At 40.2% G+C, this 23,983-nt stretch overlaps 1 protein-coding gene across 6 annotated transcripts in view; it reads left to right on the plus strand.

Annotated features, from left to right (window-relative positions):
* NAV3 (neuron navigator 3) overlaps positions 1-23,983 on the plus strand; it is an 898,866-nt gene that overhangs the window by 841,811 nt on the left and 33,072 nt on the right. For 3 of the 6 annotated variants that reach the window (XM_077265345.1, XM_077265346.1, XM_077265342.1), the window contains 6 exons: positions 5,581-5,601; positions 12,361-12,533; positions 15,191-15,344; positions 16,697-16,871; positions 17,488-17,585; positions 19,541-19,636. In XM_077265345.1, the coding sequence (XP_077121460.1) occupies positions 5,581-5,601; positions 12,361-12,533; positions 15,191-15,344; positions 16,697-16,871; positions 17,488-17,585; positions 19,541-19,636 (717 nt within the window). The remainder of the gene's footprint in view (positions 1-5,580; positions 5,602-12,360; positions 12,534-15,190; positions 15,345-16,696; positions 16,872-17,487; positions 17,586-19,540; positions 19,637-23,983) is intronic. The other 3 variants (XM_077265343.1, XM_077265344.1, XM_077265347.1) reach the window with 1 other exon arrangement.

Genomic DNA, 23,983 nt, shown 5'->3' on the forward strand with positions numbered 1-23,983 from the left:
TTTCCCCTTGCAGCCATTTCAGAGTCCTATTCCTTTGAGGGGCATTGATGCTACACCGTTGGCTAAAAATAAACCTCAGTTTTGGACACAGCTGACCATGTGCATGGCACCAGCTCACCAGGAAGATTGTTGTTTTCTGGTTTTGCATAATTTGCATGATGCTATTGTGCTGGGTTTCCCATGGTTACAGGTGCATAATCTGGTGTTCGATTGGAAATCTATGTCTGTGACTAGTTGGGGTTGTCAGGGGGTTCATGGTGACGTTCCTTTGATGTCAATTTCCTCCTCCCCCTCTTCTGAAATTCCTGAGTTTTTGTCAGATTTCCAGGATGTATTCGATGAGCCCAAATCCAGTTCCCTTCCACCGCATAGGGACTGTGATTGTGCTATTGACTTGATTCCAGGCTGTAAGTTCCCTAAGGGCCGACTTTTCAACTTGTCTGTGCCAGAACATGCCGCCATGCGGAATTATGTTAAGGAGTCTTTGGAGAAGGGGCATATTCGGCCATCTTCTTCACCATTGGGAGCAGGTTTTTTTTTTTTGTTGCCAAGAAGGATGGCTCCTTGAGACCCTGTATTGATTATCGCCTCTTGAATAAGATCATAGTCAAATTCCAATACCCTTTGCCTTTGCTTTCTGATTTGTTTGCTAGGATTAAGGGGGCTAGTTGGTTTACTAAGATTGACCTTCGAGGGGCATATAATCTTGTTCGTATTAAGCAGGGTGACGAATGGAAAACTGCGTTTAATACGCCCGAAGGCTATTTTGAATACCTTGTGATGCCATTCGGACTCTCTAATGCCCCATCTGTGTTTCAGTCCTTCATGCATGATATATTTCGGAATTATCTTGATAAATTCATGATTGTGTATTTGGATGATATTTTGATTTTTTCAGATGATTGGGAGTCTCATGTGAAACAAGTCAGGATGGTGTTTCAGATCCTTCGTGATAATGCCTTGTTTGTGAAGGGGTCTAAGTGCCTCTTTGGAGTACAGAAGGTTTCTTTTTTGGGCTTCATTTTTTCTCCCTCATCTATAGAAATGGATCTGGTTAAGGTTCAGGCCATTCATGATTGGATCCAGCCCACATTCATGAAGAGCCTCCAGAAATTTTTGGGCTTTGCTAATTTTTATCACCGTTCCATTGCCAACTTCTCCAGTGTGGTTAAACCCCTGACCGATTTGACGAAGAAAGGCGCTGATGTGACGAATTGGTCCTCTGCGGCTGTTGCTGCCTTTCAGGAGCTTAAACGCCGATTTACTTCTGCCCCTGTGTTGCGTCAGCCGGATGTTTCTCTTCCTTTTCAGGTTGAGGTTGACGCTTCTGAGATTGGGGCAGGGGCCATTTTGTCTCAGAGGAATTCTGATGGTTCCCTGTTTTTCTCCCATTTTAATTTTGTGGTCTCGTATCTTCCGGGTTCTAAGAATGTTAAGGCTGATGCCCTCTCTAGGAGCTTTTTGCCTGATTCCCCTGGGGTCCTTGAGCCGGTCGGCATTCTGAAGGAAGGGGTGATTCTTTCTGCCATCTCCCCTGATTTGCGATGGGTTCTTCAGGAGTTTCAGGCTGATAAACCTGACCGCTGTCCAGTGGGGAAACTGTTTGTTCCTGACAGATGGACTAGTAAAGTGATTTCTGAGGTTCATTGTTCTGTGTTGGCTGGCCATCCTGGGATTTTTGGTACCAGAGATTTGGTTGGTAGGTCCTTTTGGTGGCCTTCTTTGTCACGGGTAGTGTTGAGCATTCCGATACCGCAAGTATCGGGTAACGGCCGATACTTGTGGGTATCGGAATTCCGATACCGAGATCTGATACTTTTGTGGTATCGGGAATCGGTATCGGGATTAATATCAATGTGTAAAAGAAAGAATTAAAATAAAAAATAGGGATATACTCACCTCTCCGACGCAGCCTGGACTTTACCGCCGTAACCGGGAGCCGTTGTATCTAAAAATGCGCGCTTGAAGGGCCTTAGATGACGTCACGGCGCACTGATTGGTCTGTAGCGGTCGCGTGACCGCTACGTGACCAATCACAAAGCAGTGACGTCACCTAAGGTCTTTCAAGCGCTTGAAAGACCTTAGGTGACGTCACTGCTTTGTGATTGGTCGCGTAGCGGTCACGCAACCGCTACGGACCAATCAGTGCGCCGTGACGTCATCTAAGGCCCTTCAAGCGCGCATTCTTAGGTACAACGGCTCCCGATTACGGCGGTAAAGTCCAGGCTGCGTCGGAGGGTGAGTATATCCCTATTTTTTATTTTAATTCTTTCTTTTACACATTGATATGGATCCCAGGGCCTGAAGGAGAGTTTCCTCTCCTTCAGACCCTGGGAACCATACAGGATACCATCCAATACTTGGTGTCCCATTGACTTGTTTTGGTATCGGGTATCGGTATCGGATTAGATCCGATACTTTGCCGGTATCGGCCGATACTTTCCGATACCGATACTTTCAAGTATCGGACGGTATCGCTCAACACTAGTCACGGGATGTGCGTTCTTTTGTGCAGTCCTGTGGAACTTGTGCGCGGGCCAAGCCTTGCTGCTCCTGCGCTAGTGGGTTGCTTTTGCCTTTGCCGGTTCCTGAGAGGGCTTGGACGCATATTTCTATGGATTTTATTTCAGATCTTCCGGTTTCCCAGAGGATGTCGGTTATCTGGGTGGTTTGTGACCGGTTTTCTAAGATGGTTCATTTGGTACCTTTGCCTAAATTGCCTTCCTCTTCTGATTTGGTTCCGTTGTTTTTTCAGCATGTGGTTCGTTTGCATGGCATTCCGGAGAATATTGTGTCCGATAGAGGTTCCCAGTTTGTTTCTAGGTTTTGGCGGGCCTTTTGTGCTAGGCTGGGCATTGATTTGTCTTTTTCTTCCGCATTTCATCCTCAGACATATGGCCAAACCAAGCGAACTAACCAGACTTTGGAAACTTATTTCAGATGCTTTGTGTCTGCTGATCAGGATTATTGGGTGGCTTTCTTGCCATTGGCTGAGTTTGCCCTTAATAATCGGGCTAGTTCTGCTACCTTGGTTTCACCCTTCTTTTGTAATTCTGGTTTTCATCCTCGTTTTTCTTCAGGGCAGGTTGAGCCTTCTGATTGTCCTGGGGTGGATTCTGTGGTTGACAGGTTGCAGCAAATTTGGGCTCATGTTGTGGACAATTTGGTGTTGTCTCAGGAGGAGGCTCAGCGTTTTGCTAACCATCGTCGGTGTGTGGGTTCCCGGCTTTGGGTTGGGGATTTGGTCTGGTTGTCTTCCCGTCATGTTCCTATGAAGGTTTCTTCCCCTAAGTTCAAGCCTCGGTTTATTGGTCCTTATAGGATTTCTGAGATTATCAATCCAGTGTCTTTTCGTTTGGCCCTTCCAGCCTCTTTTTCCATCCATAATGTTTTTCATAGATCTCTGTTGCGGAAATATGTGGTGCCCGTTGTTCCCTCTGTTGATCCTCCTGCCCCGGTGTTGATTGATGGGGAGTTGGAGTATGTGGTGGAGAAGATTTTGGATTCTCGTTTTTCGAGGCGGAAGCTTCAGTATCTTGTCAAATGGAAGGGTTATGGCCAGGAGGATAATTCTTGTGTTGTTGCTTCCGATGTTCATGCTGACGATTTGGTTCGTGCCTTTCATTTGGCTCGTCCTGATCAGCCTGGGGGCTCTGGTGAGGGTTCGGTGACCCCTCCTCATGGGGGGGGTACTGTTGTGAATTCTGCTCTTGGGCTCCCTCCGCTGGGTATAAGTGGTAGTGCTGCTGTCTTTGGATCGCAGCATTCATCAGGTGTGTCCACTTATTGCAAGTCTGACTGGGCTATTTAGTCTTGTTTGACCCTTTAGTCAGTGCCAGTTGTCCATTGTTCCTGGAGGATTCACATCCCTGCCTGGTCTCTCCTTCTTTGCTGTTCATTTCATCAAAGTTAAGTTCTGGCCTTGTTTTTTGCAGTCCACATGCTGTGGGCCTTATTGTTCAGTTCTTTTTCATGTTTTGTCTTGTCCAGCTTGGTCTGTATAAGGATTTGTTCAGCCAAACTGGTATCTCTGGAGATGCAGATATACCCTCCATATCTTTAGTTAGATGTGGAGATTTTGTATTTTCTGTGGTGGATATTTTTTGGTGTTTTAATACTGACCGCATAGTACTCTGTCCTATCCTTTCTATTTAGCTAGAAGCGGCCTCCTTTGCTAAATCCTGATTTCAGTGTGCGTATGTTATTTCCCTCTCCTCTCATAGTCAATATTTGTGGGGGGCTGTCTATCCTTTGGGGATTTTCTCTGAGGCAAGATAGTTTTCCCTTTTCTATCTCTAGGGGTATTTAGTCCTCCGGCTGTGTCGAGATGTCTAGGGAGTGTTAGGTACATTCCACGGCTACTTCTAGTTGCGGTGTTAATATCAGGGTCTGCAGTCAGTACAGGTACCACCTTCTCCAGAGTGCGTCTCATGCTGCTCCTAGGCCACCAGATCATAACAGGGGGGTAAACAAACGTTGGCGGTAGAAAGGAGCTCCCAGTTGCCATTTTTCCAACTTGATTGCTTTGGTCTACCTAACCATGTGTTAAGTTTCATACATTAATTCTCTCAGAATAAAGCTGCAAAAAAGGGTGAGTTTCTCACTAATGTCTAGGCACTGAACTACAGGGCTTCGAGTTCTGTATCCATGGCTCTTGTATCCTGTAGGGAAGGCCAGGGCTAAAAACTAACATTGCATTTAAGGCTATGTTCCCGCAATGAGTTTTTGGTGAGTTTTTATGCTGCGTATTTTAGAAAAAAATGCAAGTAACCTATTTTACTTAATGGGTGCCGAAATGGTGCAGATAGTCTGCAACATCAAAATCTCACCAAAAGCTCATTGTGGGAACGTATCTTTAAATTATTAGCTCCTCTATCGGATATTGAGCCTAAAAGTCTCCTTGGGCAGCATAAATATGACTAACCTGAAGAATGGACCGCGGTTGGTCTATGCTTAAATGTAGAAGCAAAAAATGTGCTATGTAGTGTTTGTAGAAAAGTGTGCCATCTAAAAGTCATTATGTATGTGCTTTGTTTTATGTATGCCACTCAGTATGTTCATGCCTAATGCCAAACGTCTAAATGAACATATTTCAGATACACTAAAACCACATGGCATAAATGGAGTCTGCCTGCACAAAATGACTGTTCAAACCAAGCACAAGCCTCAAATAGTTCCATTCACCTTCCCACCTACATTTTTTGCATCTGTCTCCACTCCCTTTTCCTTGATTAACAGCTCTGATTTTACAGGAGCCAGAGAATTGCAAAAATTGATGTCAACCAAGTAGGTAAGAACTTGCACTGAATTGTTTGGTCATGCTAAGGATGTACCAGTGCTTAGTTTGAACAGTCAATATTTGGTCTGACAAACTCCGTTTCAGTGGGGATAACATATTTGTGCGATAGCTGGAATAGCTCATTGTGTCTACCTTATTGCAATCTCAGAAGAGATATTACTATGCAATGTAATCAGGGAAATCGAAAATCTCAAGTCTGATAAATGAGCAATGCGCAAATCAACTGCAGCGCAACACTAACCTGCTGTCATTCCATTTCATTTATTTTCATTTCTCACAAGGTGAACTTCAATACAAGTGAGGTGAATATAGAACCTTGACTGGTCTGGCATGTTAAATCCTCTTTTAGCATGGCTGCTGTAATTTTGCACTATCTTTTTTTTTTGGACACTAGGCACATAATTTATTGCATGTAACTAAATGATTCAAATGCACAAATGCTTAAATATATATCAGCAAATGCATTTGCTTCTGTAGAATGTATTTATTAGCAATGAGAATGTTTCTCAACTGTGGATGCACTTTTAATCCTAATGAAGGAAGAAACCTGTCAGTTATAAATTCGCAAGACAAATGCCTTTCAGCCTGCTCAGATTAGCTCAGCACGGAGACAGGCAAAGCAGTAAGTAAATCAGCTCAAAACATAGTGCAGCTTTTCTTACCATTTAAAGAGTTTATTAAAAACGAGGGAGCAACATATGTGCTAAAATACCTAAATATCATATACCCCTTATAAAATTATCTGCCATTCCAGAGCCAATCATTTGATGATTGCTGCCGGGACATGTTTGCATATCATTATTGATGACATGCCATAGCAGCATGTGACTGCTACAGCCTATCCGTGTCCACAATGGTCAAATGCTATAGATGTGTTAGCACTGCTGCAGTCAGTGTTTGGATGCATCGGCAATGTACCATGTGTGGCCAGGACCTTTGATGCCAGAACCACAGAGTATTTAACAAGTGATTTTTATTTTTGTTCTTTTAGTACACATACAGCTGGCTCATTTTTTTTGGGGGGTGGGGTGGGGGTGGGGGGTTGTTTATAAAGAGAACCTAAGCTTTCACCAAATGCTTGATTGAGACATATAATGACAGACAGCCAAATCTCATATCATCTCATACAAGTTGCTGACACCTTTTGAGCTATTATCTCCTGGCAGTTTGTGTGAGGGAAAGGCAGCACAGCTGCATTTAGCTGTGTCACATTATAAACACTTTGATTAACTCTCCTCTCATAGGGCTGTGAGTTCAGCTGTACAGTGACAGCCCCCACATTTTGGCTAAAAGATGATAGCTCAAAGGTGTCAGTAATGACTTTCTGTTCTGCTGTGCTGACAGTAACTTGTAATTTCTCTGCAATGAGACCTGGCTGAATGTCATTATATGCCTCAGGCTGGGGTCACAATTGCGAGTGCAATGTGAGAAACCTGCACGAGTCTCTCACATCAATACCTGGCACTGCCGTCAGCACTCGGGACCAGAGCATTCAGCTGCATGTATTTCTATGCAGCTGAACGCTTCGTTCTCGAGAGCCATTGGCAGTGCCGAGTATTGATGCAAGAGACTTGCGCGAGTTTCTCGCTTTGCACTCGCAAGTGTGACTCCGGACTCACAGTAAGAAAACTGCTCTAAGCTATGATGGGGTGTTCTTTTTTTTCTTCGGAGTGTTGCTGCCTGCTTTTGATTGATCAACCTCATACAGGTGAAGCAGTACACGCTCCCAGTGAAAACTATTCTAATACTCATTTAGACTTAACAAAAACTAACTTATTAGGTGCCCAATTTTTGCTTCATCTGCTAACTTCTCTGTAATGGTGGGGTAAAATAAAAACAAACAAACAACTAAAAAGGTTTTAGTTTGCCCTGTAGTCACTACCACATCATCCACATCATGTGTTCAGTTCAACATGAAAAATTTGGTGAAAAGTCCTCTTTAAGCTAGTCAAACTTGATAAGGGCTTGTTGACCGTTTTAAAGCTTTTCATGTTTTATGCCAAATCTAGGATTGGATTTTTAAAAAGAAAAAAATATATTTTATATAATCTTTAGTCAAACAAAAACCACCCATGATTTTGCTCCACTCTTGATTCAAACACAATCTGAGGCTAGAATCACACAACCGGTTTTGGGTGCAGTTTCTGATGCAGTTTTCTGGGTTAGTGCTGGGAGCGTAAATGGTAAATACAACCTCAATTCCAAAAGAGTGGGGAAGCTAGGTAAAATGTAAAAAGAAAAGAAGAATGCAATGAATTTTAATTCTCTTACATGGCTTTAGGTCCCTTGAATGGTGCCACCATCTCAGCTATCAGAAACAGTTATCACAGTTATTGATGTTGACTACACAGTCCATCACACAGTTAATTCCTCTGTGTAATAATCTTGCAGCTATTATACTTTTTTAAAGGCTAACAATAATTCATTATATTTTACAGGAAACTTTCAAAGCGATGTACTATAACATCAAAGAAAGGCGGTCCAGAGACAGAAATAAGTCTCAGATCTTTTATCAATTTATTGATGATAGAACTTTTACACTTCTTATAAAAACTAATTAAGATTTAACTCTCTGAGAATATTCAGGGTTTTTTTTGTTAAATGACACTGTGTCTCTGATTGAGATATGTGTGCGTGTTTTTCTTCTAAGTAATGTAGTCTCGAAAGCTTGCTTTGTAACATCAGTTATTTTATTTTTGTTATTCCTTAAAATGTATCATATCAGCCATATAAAATTATAACTTTGTTAAAACATTGTATTACTTATTTTAGACTGATGCGGCGTTACTGCCTATTAGAGCCCTGAAATGTATTTATAATTTTGCATTTAGACCTGAAAACTCTCAGCAGTCCATGCGGGCTCAATGTCGGCATGGTACTTACTCAAATATTTAGCATTATGAGAAGTATCATCAAGTACTGTGCAGTAATCTGCTCTAGGAAAAACTCTTAGGGTTTATTTCTGACACCAAGCTTGTTGTTTGCTTTCAATAGCAACTAGCATAACCATGAATCCTGATCTGTATTATAGCTCAAGATCAGCTCAAGATAAGAAACACAATGTATGTACTAAATAATATGAATTATTTATCTTCAATAAGCAAACTATATACACTCACCGGCCACTTTATTAGGTACACCATGCTAGTAACGGGTTGGACCCCCTTTTGCCTTCAGAACTGCCTCAATTCTTCGTGGCATAGATTCAACAAGGTGCTGGAAGCATTCCTCAGAGATTTTGGTCCATATTGACATGATGGCATCACACAGTTGCCGCAGATTTGTCAGCTGCACATCCCAAAGATGCTCCATACAAGGCAGGATGGATCCATGCTTTCATGTTGTTTACGCCAAATTCTGACCCTACCATCCGAATGTCGCAGCAGAAATCGAGACTCATCAGACCAAGCAACGTTTTTCCAATCTTCTACTGTCCAATTTCGATGAGCTTGTACAAATTGTAGCCTCAGTTTCCTGTTCTTAGCTGAAAGGAGTGGTACCCGGTGTGGTCTTCTGCTGCTGTAGCCCATCTGCCTCAAAGTTCGACACACTGTGCATTCAGAGATGCTCTTAGGCCTACCTTGGTTGTAACGGGTGGCGATTTGAGTCACTGTTGCCTTTCTATCAGCTCGAACCAGTCTGCCCATTCTCCTCTGACCTCTGGCATCAACAAGGCATTTCCGCCCACAGAACTGCCGCTCACTGGATTTTTTTTCTTTTTCGGACCATTCTCTGTAAACCCTAGAGATGGTTGTGCGTGAAAATCCCAGTAGATCAGCAGTTTCTGAAATACTCAGACCAGCCCTTCTGGCACCAACAACCATGCCACGTTCAAAGGCACTCAAATCACCTTTCTTCCCCATACTGATGCTCGGTTTGAACTGCAGGAGATTGTCTTGACCATGTCTACATGCCTAAATGCACTGAGTTGCCGCCATGTGATTGGCTGATTAGAAATTAAGTGTTAACAAGAAGTTGGACAGGTGTACCTAATAAAGTGGCCGGTGAGTGTATATGGTTAGCTTTTATATCTTGGCAGCCAAATGTTTAGTTGCTTTTGACTTTTTGCTTCATAGTTCCTTTTTGTTTTGCTCTTTTTGTTCTGCAAATATTTGATATGTATATATTTTATAAAATCTAGCCTTAGGTCATACAATTCTAACTATAGTTTATGAATGGTTTAAGGTATAAAGTAAATTGGTCAAGGACTACTCAACAATACTGCACTTACTGTGGATATATTTGCTTTAGAATTTGCATCATAACTCTGATTTGATTTTTGCTCCGGGTTCCAGGGAAATACAGATCGGATTCTTCCACACAGATTTGAACTTCTAACTGTCATATGTGGGCACATGGTTTTGCCTCACTCAGTGACACTTATTGAAGCAAATCGGGAAAGGTCACAATATTTACTTTGTAAAAAAGTAAGAATCAGTTTGTGGATGCTGTTCATGTGGATTTTGGTCATTTTTAGGCAGTTTGTGGATGCTCTTTATGTGGATTTTTGTTATGCTTTTAGGCAGTTTGTGGACGCTCTTCGTGTCGATTTTGGTTTCATTTTTAAGGCGTTTGTGGATGCTCTTCTTGTGGATTTTGGTCATGTTTATCGGCAGTTTGTGGATGCTCTTCATGTGGATTTTTGTTATGTTTTTAGGCAGTTTGTGGACACTCTTCATGTGGATTTTGGTTAAGTTTTTAAGGTGTTTGTGGATGCTCTTCATGTGGATTTTGGTCATGTTTTTAGGCAGTTTGTGGATGCTCTTCATGTGGATTTTGGTTAAGTTTTTAAGGCGTTTGTGGATGCTCTTTATGTGGATTTTGGTCATGTTTTTAGGCAGTTTGTGGATGCTCTTCATGTGGATTTTGGTTACATTTTTAGGCAGTTTGTGGATGCTCTTCATGTGGATTTTGGTTATGCTTTTAAGGCGTTTGTGGATGCTCTTCATGTGGTTTTTGGTTACGTTTTTAGGCAGTTTGTGGATGCTCTTTATGTGGATTTTGGGTACATTTTTAGGCAGTTTGTGGATGCTCTTCAAGTGTATTTTTGTTATGTTTTTAGGCAATTTGTGGATGCTTTTCATGTGGATTTTGGTTAGGTTTTTAGGCAGTTTGTGTACGCTCTTTATGTGGTTTTTTGGTTACGTTTTTAAGGCGTTTGTGGATGCTCTTCATGTGGATTTTTGTTATGTTTTTAGGCAATTTGTGGATACTCTTCATGTGGATTTTGGTTACCTTTTTGGACAGTTGGTGGAAGCTCTTTATGTGGATTTGGTTATATTTTTAAAGGGACACTGTCACCCCCTCCAGCCGTTATAAACTAAAAGAGCCACCTTGTGCAGCAGTAATGCTGTATTCTGACAAGGTGGCTCTTTTAGTTAGTGGTGCATGTATTCCCAAAATAAAGCGTTTTATAACTTCTCCAAAATACCTGTCTTTCGCCAGGGAGGCAGGTCCTCACCCCCCTGCTTGAAACGCCACACTGCCGTCACTCAAATCTTCAGGGGCGCCGGGTACCGCCCCCTCCACGCTGTTTTTGCATGAAATCCGGCACCTGCGCTGTGTAGTACTGTCTGGTGCAGGCGCAGTGAGCTCTGGCCATCTGATGTCACAGACAGGCTTGCAGACTGCGCCTGTGCGGCCACCCTGCTTGTGAATCCCGGCCCCGCAGTGTGTTATGCATTATGCAGAGTGCGGGGCTGGGATTCACAAGCAGGGCGGCCGCACAGGTTCAGTGTGCAAGCCTGGCTGTGACGTCAGACGGCCAGAGCTCACTGCGCCTGCACCAGACAGTACTACACAGCGCAGACGCCGGATTTCATGCGAAAACAGCATGGAGGGGGCAGTGCCCGGCGCCCCTGAAGATTTGAGTGATGGCAGTGTGGCGTTTGAAGCAGGGGGGTGAGGACCTGCCTCCCTGGCGAAAGACAGGTATTTTGGAGAAGTTATAAAACGCTTTATTTTGGGAATACATGTACCACTAACTAAAAGAGCCACCTTGTCAGAATACAGCATTACTGCTGCACAAGGTGGCTCTTTTTGTTTATAACAGCTGGAGGGGGTGACAGTGGCCCTTTAAGCATTTTGTGAACGCTCTCCATGTGGATTTTGCTTACGTTTTAAGCAGATTTTAGTTTGCAGACATACTACTTATTGTGTGAAGCTGCTTTTTGGTTTGGATTATAAGTACAGTTATATAATTCCAATATGAATTCTGTGGGTCAATTCCATGTTAACTGATATTAATGGATGTTCAATTAAAGTAGTAATAAAGCTTGTAAACTTGCATGTGCATTACTGGCTCTTTCTGCATTTATTTCAAAGTATGCTTTTTTTTTAGTTTTCAAATGGCTTCTGGAGATCAACGTTTTGTAGTATTTTTTGCTTAACAATGGTGTTACAAAAACTGGCTATCAACGCCTAACAGCTTATACATATTCTGTGCCACACTACAGCAAAAGACTAAGGCTTTTAAAAATACTAAAACTAATTGTTAGCAAAGCCAGCAGGCATTAACTGCGGCTTTCAAATTGCTCATTAATTAATCTCTTGATTTTGCCAGAAAACAGCTATTTTGTATTCAAAACTGTGCAGCCAATTGTATTTTAGGGTCAATCTATGGTTCTTCTGCAAACTTATGTAACTGCTTCGCTATTCGCTTGCTAAACAAATACAAACCCAGCCATCACCCAGCTGGTCCATCTGGCTTTAGTTATATTCATTATTTTTGGTAAATGTTTAAATTGTTGCAGCACCAGTGTGGATAAGCAAATGGGTAATATGAAATAAGAAATGTTTATCAGAAACGTTTCCTGAATGATAAAGCTTTTTTTCTTTAACAAGACAATTAATCATGATTCCCATCCCTATCTATGTATAGCATTAATTGGGAGCAGGCCCTGCTAATGTAGTCAGCGTTATAGATAAAAGGAGCTGGGAACAAGATGACTAGCTGGGCAGGTTCCCCCTATGTTCTTCAGCTCAAAGAGTTAAAAAGAAAAACATATCTTAATAACCATTCCATCATGCAGTTTAGCTCGATAACGTTGTTTTTTTTCTAGTTGCGAAGTTCCTTCAAGCAAGCCTTTGGTAAGAAAAAGTCCAACAAACCACCGTCTAATCATTCAGATATTGAAGAACTTACAGATTCATCGGTGCCATCCTCCCCAAAATTACAACATAATTCTGGAGATTCAAGCTCTTCTACAATAAAACAGTCACCATCCAACTCAGAGTAAGTTGCTTGATTTCCTATAAAGTGGTAATTTGTCTTTATGTAGGTGAATAGGTCTATATATGTGCAAATGCTTTGTTATATGTGTGTATAAACATAAAAATATACACACACACACTCTGAAAGTGAATGTTGCTGGTTGTAACCCAAGGTATATGTTATAAAGTAATGAAATAGTATAAAAAAGCTATGAGTGTTCATATCTATTAAGAAGCACTTCCACTAAGTTTTTTATTAATTATGTATGTGTGTATATATGCATGTACTACTGCTGCTCTCTCCACTGTCCAGCACCGTTCTTCTCCTCTTCTCAGTGACATCACTGCAATTGCGACTAGTCACCTCACTCTATGCTCTATGCATGACCAAAAGTCTCTTTTAGATTGAAAGCCTGTGGAGCCTTGTTCTGACGCTCCATATGCTTACATTGTAAAAGTCATTTCCAAGTTACGTAGAGCGTAGTGTGACCCGGAGGAGTCTGCACAACCGTGATGTCACTGAGAAGAGGAGCAGAACGGCGCTGGGCACTGGACCAGAGAGCAGCAGTAGATGAGTATATTAATACACTTACACTACATATACACACATTTTATAAATGAAAAACTTTGTAGGAGTGCTTATTTAACCGTAAGGCTATGTGCACACATTGCTTATTGGGGTGCAGAATTTTCTGCGCAAAATGTGCATCTCCTGGTAGAAAACGCAGGTGCAGATTTGATGCGTTTTTTATGCTGATTTTGTGCATTTTTGTTGCGGATTTTGTGCGTATTTCATGCGTTTTTTACCACTGCAGATTTCTATAATGTAAGGGTGCAGAAACGCTGCAGATCCACACAAAAGAAGTGACATGCTCCTTCTTTTGATCCGCAGCGTTTTCCATGCAGATTTTTCCGAACCATTAGCACAGCATGCTTTTTTCTATTGATTTACATTGCACTGTAAATCACTTTGCGGATCTAAAGCGTTTCTGAGGGGAATAAAACGCTGCGGATCCGCAGTAAATCCACATCGTGTGCACATAGCATAAAAGGTTTGATAAACTGATGTGGACGTGGAAGATTCAAAACGTTTTTGTAAATTCTTTGTGTTCAGTACTTATGTTAAGTAAATCAATTTTTCTGTTATGTGAACTTAGGTCTGCTTTAAACTGGCCACCAAAGAAAAGGCAAAATGGCCTAGTGATCTACAAGCATGGGTCTCGGTAAAACACCGTGTGGTGCATGTGACTGAACATTTTTTTCTGAAATGTAGAATTTGCATGTACTTATGCACTAAAATTTAGCAACACATTAAATGAATAATTCACAATGGAAAGTCACAATTTTTGAGACAATTTAAAGAATGTGTGTGATCTATTAACAGTTGAGGGTTTGTCAAGGCATTTTAATCCAAAATTTACTAATGAAAGACATACATTTCAGTGTAACTAATTGTTAGATATCCCCAAATATTCCAAATGCACCCAATTTTAAAAATAATTGCATGTTATAGACAAATATGAGATGTTGGATGGGTTTCTAGACTCAACTAGGTTGCGAACATCTGCTGAAAATACCTGATTGTCTGTTTGATTTGTCATGAATTTCCCTAAACTAAAGGTACACTTTGAATTATTGTAGGACATTAAGACAAATGTTATTTTCACATTTTTTATCTTTTACCTTTGACATTCACATAGATCGAGAGTAATTTGTTGATTATAATCAATAATAAAAATTAGGTAATTAGAAATAAATGATGGTAAAATCTGGAGATATATTTTAATTGGTTTATTTTTAGAGCTAAAATCTTTGCCTGAGAATGACTGTTTTTTCTCTTATCTATCCATAAATCAATAGTACATAATAAATTAGAAACTTTGTAGTAAAGAAAAAGGCCTCATTTTACACTTTTGATATTGCAGTCTTCTTTAGCTCTATTGTCATTTGGGAGGTAGAGATGAAGGCATATTATAATTTTCACTGAGCTGAGAGGTTAGGTTACAGCGGGCAACAGCTGCCCAAGAAGATGTATGGGTTTTAGCTGATGTGGAGGAGTGGGCAGTTGCAGAGAGAGAGGCATGGGCTCAGAAATTCTGCTTCTGCTCCTAATTTACTAGTCTATCACATCCCAGGGCTGAATTCACAGCAACACTGCTTATTACTTCTGTACAAAATCCTCAATGCTGCTGCTTTTGTGTGTGTTAATGACATAGCAAAGTATAGGATCTCTTATTCTCTATTTTCTCTACATATGTGTGATAGAGAGAGAGAGAAGAACAGGACCTTTTTTTCTGTACGCTGTGTGCAAAGGACTTAATTGAACTGTGCTCAGTAGAAACTGACAAAGATGGAGTGTAATTGATACATGATGCAAGACATATGATGGTCCGAAAAATGATCTATTAAAATGTTGAAATGGTTCATTCCAAAGCTGCAGTATTTCAACAGATTTCTATTCTATATTATTTGTTTTTGAATGTATGTGAATGTGCTGACTATAACTGTTATATTCTTTTTATATATACCTCTATAGGCAGGCATTAGTGCTAGAAGCATCGCCGTTTCTTAAAGTGTACATTTTTCTCTAATATTTTTCCTATTTCATACTAAAATCACTGAATGAATTGTCAATTCATATACAAATAACTAATAGCACATGGTGTATTCTTTTCTTAGGATCTGTGAATGCACCGAAGCAGAAGCTGAGATTATTCTACAGCTCAAAGGTGAACTTCGAGAGAAAGAACTAAAATTAACAGACATACGCCTTGAAGCCCTTAGTTCTGCACATCACCTTGACCAAATAAGAGAAGTAATGAACCGTATGCAGGTTAGTGATTAAAGATTGAACTTTTTCAATAGTGGCTATTACATTCTCCCATAAAGCATTATACAAGACACAAAGTGTCTTTTATCTGTAGAGAAAAAAAAGTCAGCATATTATATTATTGTTTGACAAATGTTACAGATTATTTTCATGGCTGGTATTGAATAAAATTATTAATCATTGATTTGGGATGTGTTAACGTCATAATAATATCTTCAGCATGGTACGGTATGTCAATGAGATCGGCACTAAACCATAAGCAAATGAGAGAGGGCTTGTACCAACTGGTTAGTGCTCTGGATAATATTATGAGTTGTTTAGCGCCACCCCGTGCCCTTTTCTCGATATGTGATCTATATGTCCTACTGTAGAGGAAATTGTTAGTTGAAAAGAAACACATCTGAACATGGGGAAAAGGGAGCCCTCAGCCTATGAGTAATTAATCAGAAGTTTCACAAAAAGACCCCATAGTCATTAGCGTGCATGCCACTGCTTCATGCTGCCCTCAGAAAGATGAGCATAAGTGGGTTGATCTGTTCCCTTTAATAGATTTTCCTTTTCAAGATAACATATTGGCGATATACAGAATATTAATGTTTTCATACTTTGAATGACTAGGCATTGTCGTGTTAGAGCAGCATTAAAGGGGTTGTCCGCTACTGGTAAACTCGCTGTCAACAGCTCCACTATGCATCATAAATTGAGAACTGCTTATCTCCAAGATCAACGCAATTCCTCCGAACGCACCTCTGTATCCACCAGTAGGCAGGTTACAATAGTGGCTGTTGATTGGCTACAGCCTTGTCTATTCCATCAAAGTGGACTTTGCTATGACTGATTGGTTAAAGCTAGAGCCAAAGAGCGACCGTTGATTGGCTGCACTGCTAAAGTGACATTGTCCATGTCATGTGACCATCAGAGGATGCGATGTTGCGATCCGAGGAACAGCACATATTCAAGAAGTAATTATGTATTTCCTTATTTTATGATGCAGAGTGGAACTATTCATGAAGGACTGTGCAATAGTGGACAATCACTTTGAAAAAAAAAAGTTACTTTCATGCAATGAAAAAAGTGCATAATCAGAATTTAGATGAAGCAACCATAAGCTTACAAGTGGAATTTAATTAAACAGCACAGTTTGTTCTGGAGAATGAGTTATTGCAATTCTTTGATGTGACATCTGTCATGCCAGATTTTCATTAGCACCTTTGGATTTAAAATCCCTCTCTTCTTTTGGAATTAAAACTTTATGCTTTGTGTTTTTTCTACTTTTTTTTAAGTTTAGTTTTCAAACTTGTTTTCCCCTTAATCTTAAAAATCTGTATATGTTGATAATTATCGTTTTTTTGTAGAATGAAATTGAAATATTGAAAGCTGAAAATGACATGTTAAAAGCTGAGACTAACTCCCCAGGAAAACCAGGGCAACCATCCTCCGAATCGTCCAGCTGCGCATCATCTTCCTCTTCGCGGCAGTCCCTAGGTCTTTCGTTAAATAATCTAAATATAACAGAAACCGTAGCAACAGGTATGCATAAGGTGTTATATCGATGTATATGGTGATCAATGCCTTATACACAGGTGAATGCACACCACTGGTGGCACAGTTAATGGAATCGGTCAGAAACTTTTTCTCCCCAAACTGCTAACATTATTCCATAGGTGACATGGAAACTAGTTTAACCATCCTCAATCATACATAACTGAGAGAATCAAGTTGTAATGATCATGGGGCATTGATCAACCAGGGAATTGCCCGGAGCTCTTTGCTGCAAACCTTCCCCAATTGGACCCCTCTGCGCTTGATTGACATCTCTATTTGTTGCCAGAGTCATGCACTGAATCCAGATAAGACATTGTATGGTATCAGAGACAGCTAGAGACATCCATCAAAAGTGATAGGAGGTTCTTCAATCACAAGCCTAGGACACATCCCTTGTTAATAAATGCCCAGTAAATACATGGTCACCTATACAGCTCTTTCAACAATTTGACAATTTGAGTTTAGAAATCGCCAATAGATTTCCTTGAAATCATCAGATCATAAAGAAGCCTCCACGATTTGTGTCCACCCAAAAATCCTCATGTAATATGACATGTTGCTAAGTATTTTCTTAATAATGTGAAATTCTTTTTTCCAACAGATATTTTATTAGACGATGCTAAAGATGGAACATGCCACAAAGAAGGAAGAAATGTCAAAATTATAGTATCTATAAATAAAGGATTTGGACGGATCAAGGTATTTATTTTGTTGCAAAGCAGGACACTGAATATTTCCTGATTGCACAGACTATCTATGAATTGGTAGAAATATAAAGCTAGACGTATAAGGGAGTGGTCATTTTCCTGTATATTTTCTATTACACTGGCTACTATATTAGCAATTTATTTGACCTGCATATGCGAAGAGAAGCTGCTATGAGAACATTAAAGAGAACCTGTCAGCACGATTTTGTAGTGTAAAATAAATACATTGCTGTAATTCTGCTGCTATACTGATTATATTGATAGTGTTGGTGAAGAAATACGCTTTGTGGGTCTCCTTTAATCACCATTTGAAGTTTTCTGCTAATTAGGCTCTGGTGCACCGGGGCAGAGTCTCTCAATGCCTGTCTGTGATTCTCAGTCCCCTCTGCCGCCTCTAGGCTTTGATTGATAGGTCACTGTTTAGGGTTCAAACAGAGGGGTCAGGTCATTCATAGATTGGAGGCAGCAGAGGGATCGGGAAATCACAGGCAGGGAGGAGAAGGCCCCGTGTTCAGGACGGCCCCTGTGCACCTAAGTCTAATTATGAGAAATCTTCAAAGGGGACTAAAGAGGAACCACAAAGTGGATTTCTTCACCAAAGGTTTCGATTTAATCACTATTACAGCTTTGTCTTTACCTTTCATTACAAAATCATGCTGACAGGTTCTCTTTAAAATTCTCAATAATAGTTCTGCACATCAACACATAGAAAACCCTCCTTTTTATTATCACTATATACTCACAGGTAATGGATCATCATTAAAAATTACACAATTCATGTTAAATATTTTTCTAGCCCCTTCTGTACCAGAACATAGCTTTAATAAAGCACCTTGATTTCAGTGCTCACACATCTCCACAGTAGCAGAGCTTTACTGGACAGTGATGTGTATACTGTGCATGTATACAAGCATTTGTCTCAGTGTTTTGGTTTAAATACAGGGTGGGCCATTTATATGGATGCACCTGGGTGGGCCATTTATAAAGTTGCATTAAAAAATGTCCGACTTCAAAATGGCCGCCATGGGCACGACCCATCTTGAAAAGTTTTCCCCCTCCCTTATACTAATGTGCCACAAACAGGAAGTTGATATCACCAACCATTCCCATTTTATTTAGGTGTGTCCATATACATGGCCCACCCAGGTGTATCCATATAAATGGCCCACTCTGTACATCACATTATGTAACGAGTATAATTGAAGCCCCTGCACTATTATTTCTGAAAGATAAAGGCAGCAATTCAGAGCAGCCATATGTGCAACTAAATTATTTAGTCACATAGCCACTTTTCTTGCTAGAATAATTAGAGCAATCTCTACTTTCTTATCCTACGTTGGCACTAGACATAGTTTCATCCTACTGGAGAAGAGCTTATGTGCATCTTTTGTGAGATAAATCTGTAGATTGTAAATGGGTGTATGATTTAGGCTAGTTTCACATTTGCGGTTGGGAGGGCTGCGGATGGCAGCGTACTTCCTCCCTGAAGCCCCGCCTATGCTCCGCCTACTTCTCCATGTGTCCTGTGTTGCCCTGCATACCTTTAACTTTGGGTATGCATGAACGTGCGTTGTATGCGGATGTGTCCGCATGCAGCGATTTGATGTGTGCAGCGACCGCACAGAAATGCAACATTTTGTGTCTCTGTGTGGTCGCCGCACACGTGAAATCACCGCATCCGGACGCACCTGCATACAATACATGTCCCTGCGGACCCAATGTTAAAGATAGGTATGCAGGGCAATGCAGGAAAAATGGAGAAGTAGGCGGAGCGTAAGCTGGGCTTCAGGGAGGAAGAAGGGAGGAAGTACGCTGCCATCCGCAGCCCTCCCAACCGCAAATGTGAAACTAGCCTTAGCTGTATTACTCCACTAATTTTCTCTATTCAGTTGTATTCACATGTTAGTATTTTCAAATTTATTGATACCATGTGAACTTTTTTTCTAGGATGCCAAAAGTCATCAATATCTAATAGGATCTATTGGTGTTAGTGGGAAGACCAAATGGGATGTACTAGACGCAGTTATTAGACGTCTCTTTAAGGTAAATTGAAATTTGTAAGATTTTATATGACAAAGTGTATGAAAACACATTGTGACTGGATTACTAATCCTGGCCAACTTTTAGACAATGCACATGAAGATAGGTAGGCTTAAAAAAGTGCTCGATTTATCTCAAGGGTTTATGATGTTTGATGAACGTGGTATATATTTAGAGACAGTCCAACTTGCACCATCTATTAGCTGGCTTTTGCTTTGTCCACCAAGTTTCGACAAATAGTGGCACAATTTCCAAGCACAAACTCAAAATTTGAAGGGAACTTGTTTGCTGATTAATGCTGCACAAACTATGGGCGGCATGATTAGACTCTGGATGCACAATTGCAGCTGGTGTGTTTTTCTGTGAAATGCTCTGAAAGATTTAACTAGACCAGTGCCACCCCCAGCCAGCTGCTCCCTGCACCACTCTAGTCGATTGACAGACCTATCTCTATCTACACAAAAGAGAGGCCTGTTAATCACTTTGATCACTGTAGGAAGAAACCGGCCAGGGAAGGTACCAGATTAGTATTGTCTCTGCCTACTTTACCCTGATGGAACTTTAAGTTATGTTTTCTCTGAAACTCTGGAGAGTTTTGAGCAGCATGAATTGACTGACCGGTTCCCTTTAAGTTATTGCGTCACTCACACACTTTCTGCTAGCACATTGCCCCTAGATGAGAAAATTGTGTCTTTGGTCTCATTCACATATCAGTTTTTGCTGTACATATTCTGTCTGTTTTTTTTGTAATGGACATTACATGGACACATTAATTTCATCTGGAATATTCACACTTTTTTTCTGCAGACTAAAGGGCCACCAAAAAATGTAGATAAGTCTATTTTGATCTGATTAGTGGATCAAAGTTGCCCATTGAGGTGAACGAGCCATTGAAAAAAAAAACCCAGATAGCTTTGAGATGCCATTTGTGTATGCACTCCGTTTCTCACTGAATAGTTCATAGGAGAAGCTTCCTTTGTGCAGCATCCTTTTTCCCCTTTAAAACAAAAAAAATAGCAAATTGTAAAAACTGGATATATACAGGAGCTGGGGAGCAAAAAAAGCACAATAGGGTCTTACCCAGACAAAACAGTAAATATTTAAATGGTCATGCTAACCTGATAGAGTTGTGATTACACAACAATGTATAGGAATAAAAACTCCAGCTGCTGTAGATCCACTGGTCATCTGACTGATACAGCAGATTATGGAGAGAAAATGTGGATATATCCTTGTAACTGATGAGTAGAGTTGAGTGAATTTCTTTGGGTCCCCACTTATTTGGCAAGCTATAGCCTGTGTGTTGGGCTGGCCATGCATGTGCTGTGACAGTGACACAGCCGCAACATTGCAGCTGCGGTGCCGATCAGCTGGCTCGCTCCATGTATCCGGGTTCCTTCTGCAGCTTATTCGGTAAGCGCTATAGCTTGCCAAATAAGCGGGGACCTGAAGAAATTTGCTCAACTCAACTGATGAGTAGATTAAAGATCCAAAGCAAAGAGTTAGTATAAATGTAGTTTGTAATCTACGTGTTTTGAAGTAAACACTCCTTCTTCAGGATGAACTACATCTGATGTGGCTAAATCTTGAAAAAGTGCGTACTTCGAGACGCGTAGATTACAAACCGCATTTATACTAACTCCTGGCATTGGATCTTCAGTCTACTCATCAGCAGTGCCAAAATATCCACATTTTCTCACCCAAATAATTTGTAAAAACTGTCTGAAATCAAAAATGGATCCAACTCACTGAAAAAATTAGTTTTTTTCTCCTATGTGAAAAACTGACAAGTACATTTGGTCTGCAACACATAATAGACGTCTGCAAGTTTCTTTGGTGCAGATGAATCCGGTCTGGCCCATGTAGAATACTACCACACCATTATTTTATCGTGTGTAGTACATTTAACACATTGTAGAGTGTATTTATGAAACGATGCACATTTTATATGTAAGCAAGAGACTTGCAATTGTGATGGATATGTTTTTTCCATCACCGACAATTACCAGTAAGATTCCAGGCACAGTGAAGCACATTAGAGCCACTCATGACGGTTCATTTTTCCTCTTTTATAGCACTCCACCTAAATGAAATGAGTACTTAATTATTCATTATCTTCATGGGTTTACAACACTCTGCAAAAATAAAATAAAATCATATAACTACTGCCGACTTTGATGGCAGATTTAAGAAGCTTTCAATTGAAATTAAAGTTCATGTGTTTCAACATTGCACTCTGGAAAGTGATTAATTTCAGATTATCACAGGGCAGGAGAAATAAAGGGCTGACCCTCCAAAAGCCATTGTTGCTTACAAATCAGGACACATGCTTGAATCCTGTATAAACACTGTCTTTTCTTTCTCTAAAATCACATTTAGTTTCTGACAACCCCTTACTACTTTCCCAAGGCTCCACTCAAATGTCACTTTTTTCATGTACGCGTTCTATCCACAGATAGAACTTGTATCTATCTTTGGGGCTGTCCACATATCGGTGTATATTCGTCACGAGTCAAACTGAAACCCATAAAAAAAGCTTGGATGCCATCTGTGTTCTCTCCTTGGTTTTAACATTATACTAATGGATGTACTGTAGATGATGGTTTACAATATATCTTTTTTCATAAAAGAAAAACACTGCTGAAATGCTGATGGTTAAACCTTACAGACTGACCAAATACTGATGAAGCTCGGATCAAAAACACTGTCTTCTGTAGGAGGCCTAGTGGTGTTTTTTATGGCAGATGTTAAAGTTGATTCTTCTAACACACTGTCTTTTTATGCCACAATCCCAGCATCTAAGCTGCCGTTGGAAGCATTGAGCAATGATCAGATTCCTATAAAGTTAGCCTCCAATCAGTTAATGTCTTAATTTCTAAAACATATACAATATTAGGGGATTAGGATAAATATGCTGTTCTGTAGGATCCTTAAGCCAGGCAAATGGAATATCATCTGGGACATTCTGGAGCCAATTAAAAGTATTCTCTACTTACCAAGAGTAGAAATGTCCGTAATGAATGATCCTATTGGTAAATACCTTTCTGTATCAACAGTGTGAAAAAACATTTTTGGGAACAATATGTTTTGATTTATATTTTACATAATTAGTGGTATTTCAGTTTCGGTAAAGAAAAATTATTCTTTTTTATGAAAAAATATTCAGTTTTTCAAGGTGTCTAAGGGGTACCATTTCTCCTTGTGTAGAGTGGTGCCATGTCAGCGTAAGGAGACTTATCGGCCATGCAGTGCTTCTCTGAGGATTTAAATATGCAAATAGCATACATTTTCCACTTGTCAATTTTGGACAGCTTGTTGCCGTGCAGTAGGCATTTTCATTTTATTAGTTTTATTTTTTAGTTTTCTACTAGAAGGGTGCATCTACCGTTCATGTGGGGGACAAACAAATGCAGGACTGATTACAAGACACAGGTGTGATATGTGTGCAGTCACTGTAACAACCCAAGCACCTGAGTGTCCACCACACGGCCAGGAAATTTATATCTGCTGGAAGTAAATCATGACTGTTTCTAATGAAAGGCTCTAAATCTTGATGATGAAAATTGTGAGGCATTGATACTGAAAGGATAGTATCAAAAATGAATATAGCATATGCCGTTAACAGGCTGAATTCAAAGAAACCATAATATCTCTCTTGGTATTTTACATCCATATTCGACATCAGGAAAAAACTCTTGCCCTCTTATGTCTATTGCACCAACATATTCTGCAGCATTTTACAATTCTGGTCCTGCCTAAACAAAATCAGACATTACATACTGTTGTACCAGACTAATTACCAATACAGTGAGGGCCCTGATCAAAAGAGCTTACAATCTGCCAGGAAAATCTTAAAGGTAAAGGTGTTTAATTTGTATTTCCACCTTAAACATTTATGGATTGCATTGTCTGGAAACCTCCACCTACCTGACTCCCTTAGAAGTGAAGCCTTGATTACCTCTCTCCATTATTTTTCTGGATGCAATGGTAGGGGACTGCCTCATCACGTGATATAGTGACTGAGGACCCCAATTCTGGAAGTAGCTGTAGGTCCCAGAAATATACGGCTATCTTATGGATTTATTACAAATGCCTAAGGTGGGCATATCACCTTAACTCCCTCATTCTACAATTCTGTAATGTTCCTTTAAATAATATTTTTAATTAAAGTTCTCATGCAACTATAAATATATTAATCATTCTATACATGATCTAAGCTGTCACTGTTGCAACACTCTGGTCCACATTTATTAAAAAATCCCTAAATCTTAAGTGTTCTTTGTTAACTCCCATCAGGCCATCACTGCATATTAATCAAATTTTACATTTTGTGCAAATTACGCCAGTATA

The sequence above is a fragment of the Ranitomeya variabilis genome, chromosome 5 (assembly GCF_051348905.1).
Source record: "Ranitomeya variabilis isolate aRanVar5 chromosome 5, aRanVar5.hap1, whole genome shotgun sequence".
NCBI classification, from domain to species: Eukaryota; Metazoa; Chordata; class Amphibia; order Anura; family Dendrobatidae; genus Ranitomeya; species Ranitomeya variabilis.